This window comes from Tauraco erythrolophus, chromosome 9, assembly GCF_009769465.1.
Source record: "Tauraco erythrolophus isolate bTauEry1 chromosome 9, bTauEry1.pri, whole genome shotgun sequence".
Classification (NCBI taxonomy): domain Eukaryota; kingdom Metazoa; phylum Chordata; class Aves; order Musophagiformes; family Musophagidae; genus Tauraco; species Tauraco erythrolophus.
This window is the reverse complement of record NC_141473.1, coordinates 25,095,135-25,098,715: the sequence shown is the minus strand read 5'-3', so window position 1 is coordinate 25,098,715 and position 3,581 is coordinate 25,095,135. Positions and strand designations below refer to the sequence as shown.

At 46.4% G+C, this 3,581-nt stretch overlaps 1 protein-coding gene across 1 annotated transcript; it reads left to right on the top strand.

The window, feature by feature from the left end:
- The first annotated feature begins 708 nt into the window (after positions 1–708).
- On the top strand, positions 709–2,710 carry DUSP13A (dual specificity phosphatase 13A). Its single transcript, XM_009982726.1, has 3 exons — positions 709–869; positions 1,169–1,386; positions 2,511–2,710. Exons 1-3 carry the CDS (start codon positions 709–711, stop codon positions 2,708–2,710), a joined length of 579 nt encoding a protein of 192 aa, XP_009981028.1.
- Positions 2,711–3,581: the final 871 nt, after the last annotated feature.

Genomic DNA, 3,581 nt, shown 5'->3' with positions numbered 1-3,581 from the left:
CCATTGTACTTAGGTTCGTTGTTCTTTCTTCGGCAGAAGGAGGTATCATACGATATGTGGCAGCTGTATTGTATTAACACGTCAGTGAAAGCAATGACTGCAATAGAAAAGATTAAATGTCTAACCACACTTAAGCTCCGGTAATTTTACTTGTCGAGAAAACAGTAGCTTCAAGAAATACATTTCTCTAGGTTATTTGCAATAGGCAAGACGTAATCATCCGCTTGGTGTTTAACCTCCTGGTGACCATGTCAGTAGGTGCATTCTGACCCTTGTGCAGCTATGTTTTTAAGCACCTCAAAGTGACTGGGAGGCAGTTGTCACTCGGAGATAGTTGCCACACTCCTTACAGAAAACCTGGACAGGTTTCTACTTCCCTTTTTCAGGCCTGTAATTGCTCGTGATGAACGGCCGGGTCTCGCTGACTGCTGCTGTTGTGCCATGGCCACCGCCAAGCCTGGCTCGGTACCGGCATCTGTTCCCACTGGCTGTGCCCGTCAGGGCAGTGCACAGGGAGCGGCCACTCCTGGGAAGGGCTGTAGGGATGTGGTGGCACGGGAGCCGCAGGGCTCGGCAGCAGGAGCTGCTGCCCACACCTGCCCCAGCCCATCTCCCGGCCCCCCGTGACCGCTGCGGAGCTGGCAGCACCCCAGCGCGCCGTGCCAGCCCTCTGGCCACCAGGAGCTGCGTCAGCCCCCGGCTCTCGGCATGTCTGCGGGGCAGGCACGGGGCTCCCTGGGGCCTGAAGGCACTGGGGCCTGCGCGGAGTACGTCCCTTCCCTGAAAGAAATCGAGCAGCTCCTGAGCACCGGGCGGCCTTCTTGCAACCACGTTGATGAAGTATGGCCTAACCTCTTCTTAGGAGACCTGTAAGTACTGCTTTAGGGACGCACCTCCGCCATAGCTCTGCCTGTTGGTATGCCTCTTAGGTGCGGCTTCAGGCAGCTCATCGTTTTGCTGGTTGCTGTCATTTACACTGCAGACAGCACGATTCTGAGATAAAATTATGACTAAGCTGATAGTTGCTTCTCGGTTAGCCCTCGGAAGCAGTGCCCAGGCTGACGCTCCAGTGAGCGGCTCGGCTCGGGAGATGCAATCACGGTGCTTCTCCTGCTCCGTGAGTATCTTCGTGCCCATCTCGATTTGTTTGTGCTTATCTTTTCCTCAGAGTAACAGCTCACAACAGATTTGTTCTGTGGAAAATGGGTGTGACCCATGTTTTAAATGCTGCTCACGGCACAGCATACAGCCACGGTGGCCAGGACTTTTACGGAGCGACCATTGATTACTATGGTGTACCAGCCCATGACCTCCCAAGCTTTGATATAAGCCAGTTCTTTTTCTCTGCGGCACAGTTTATCCACAACGCCTTGAACACACCAGGAGGTATGAAATTATTGTTGGTCACATTTTTATGCGAGCTGGCAGCCTCTCTTAACAGGTCAGTGCCACAAGCTCAATGGTGGACAAGTCACTCCATGGTCTCCTGCCAGCTGCTGGTCACCTGCAGGGTGGGTGGGAGGAGGTGGGAGTGCTGGGTACGTGTGTATGGCTCTAACTAGGTCCCAAAAAGCTGACGTGAGAAAAAGGATGAACAGTGCAGGAGAAAGACTGGGGCGGAGAGGAAAATAGGCAGAGTAAAGAAAAAAAAATCTAGAAGGAAGGGCTTTTTCAAAAAGAGAGAAGCAAAAACATACATTTAAAATGGACACTCTCTTTTGAGGCCCTCTCATGGCAACTGTATTTGTAAGAACAAATGGATAAAGAGACAAAAGTCCTGATTTCTACAGCCACCAACCGCGTGAAGAGGCTCATCTATTGCAGATGAGCTTCCTGCATGAACAGTGCCTGCAGGGCTGTGTCCCTGAGGAGAAGACTTACCTTTACCCAAAGAAATTTACAGCATGTTGCCCAAGAGACTGAGCTGCTCAGCACTGGTGCAATAAAATACTAATTAACCTGTATTACATAAAAGAACATTTCTTAGCATGAGTAAACTGGCATAAATGGAGCTGTCTCAGTCTGTATCACAAGTTCTGCCTTCAAAAGAGAATTAGAGTTGCAGCAAATTGCCTTATTATGCAATGATACTAGGCCAGTCATTTTTCGCAGTGGGTAATGCGTTAGTGCCATCCTTTCAGGCCAGATTTTAGCATTTTTCTTCACCAAAGTAAGCCCCTCTGAAATCAGTGGGTCTGATTTTCCTCTTGCTCACAACAGAACAACTTCATTGCATTGTTTTCTTTGATTCACCAGTGTTTCTGAGATCAGGTTGGGATCTCAAGGCACTTGTCGTACAAGTGCAAATGTAACAATTGCAAATTAGCCGTAAATGTTAACACTTCATGTGATCTATGAGAAGGATAAGAAATACATCATGTTTGTGGTGTGACTCTGACCAAGTTGGAGAAGGTAGCAGGGGTTCCCTTTAAATTAAATTTCATCTACTATACTGCTTCTCTTCTATGGTTATAATATTTTTCTTTCTTTTTTTTTTTTTTTTTGACCAGCTAAGATTTTGGTACATTGTGCAGTTGGAGTAAGCAGGTCAGCTTCCCTAGTCCTGGCATATCTCATGATAAATCACCACCTCCCATTGGTTGAAGCCATCAAAACAGTGAAGGAACATCGATGGATTTCACCCAACCGTGGCTTCCTGAAACACCTGCTAAGTCTGGATGTTCAGCTACGGCAAAAGAAGGACTACTGAAAGAGCAAACCCATTTACATCACTTTTCTGAGTTTTGTAGCCTTCATAGCTGTTGCATATATACAGCTTCTTATGATCAATGCATGTTGAAAAAAATGAAGAAAATTATGCATCAAAGAAAAAAATCAACAAAACTGTAAATGGATTAATTCTGATAGCTCAGTTCCTCCAAGACCAGGACAGCTAACACCACCCCATAAGGACTGTGTGCCGCAGAGCTGCTGGGCCTAGTGTGGTGCTACCAGATAGCTCCACTGGAGTATTTAAGATGGACTGAGTTTGTTCCTGGTCTGTGCCAGTGCCGGAGGCAAGGTCAATAATTGCCATCTAGCTGTACAGTATGTTTGTCCTCTTTACTTGGGAGTGTAACACAACCAGCTTCCCCGGTTTGATTACAGTTCTCATAAGAAAAGTTTTTTGTGTTTCAGGCCTGGTGATGTGGTGAGGGCAATTCTTAAGAGCCCAGGCACCGCTACAGAAATATTCCTCTTTCACTGGTCTGCTAAATATTGCAGTGCTACAGAAAGCTGCAACCACCCAAAGACCCACACCAGCAGAATAAACTTCTGTGCAGCTCTCTCTGCAGTCTCTGGGTCAGAAAACCCGCAAACCTTTTCTTGTGTAAATATGTTTTCAGCAAGATAATGTATATTATGTAGAATATTGAGGACATTAAAAAAAAAAAAAAAGCCACATCTTCAAAGCATTTTGAACTCATCAGTTCACTTCCCCTCAAAATTATCCCAAACCAGTTCTGCATAAATGGCTTTGAATCATCCCTGATTTAACATCAGGTAGGAACTAACTTACCTTACATCGACGGCTAGACTGAACTGATAGAAATTAGTTTTAAGCTGTTTTGAGGATGTCA

Coding starts and splice junctions, on each gene's coding strand:
- DUSP13A (XM_009982726.1), top strand. CDS start 709: ATGTCTGCGGGGCAGGCACGGGGCTCCCTGGGGCCTGAAGGCACTGGG. Junction 870..1,168: donor AACCTCTTCTTAGGAGACCT/GTAAGTACTGCT, acceptor TCTTTTCCTCAG/AGTAACAGCTCACAACAGAT. Junction 1,387..2,510: donor CGCCTTGAACACACCAGGAG/GTATGAAATTAT, acceptor TTTTTTGACCAG/CTAAGATTTTGGTACATTGT.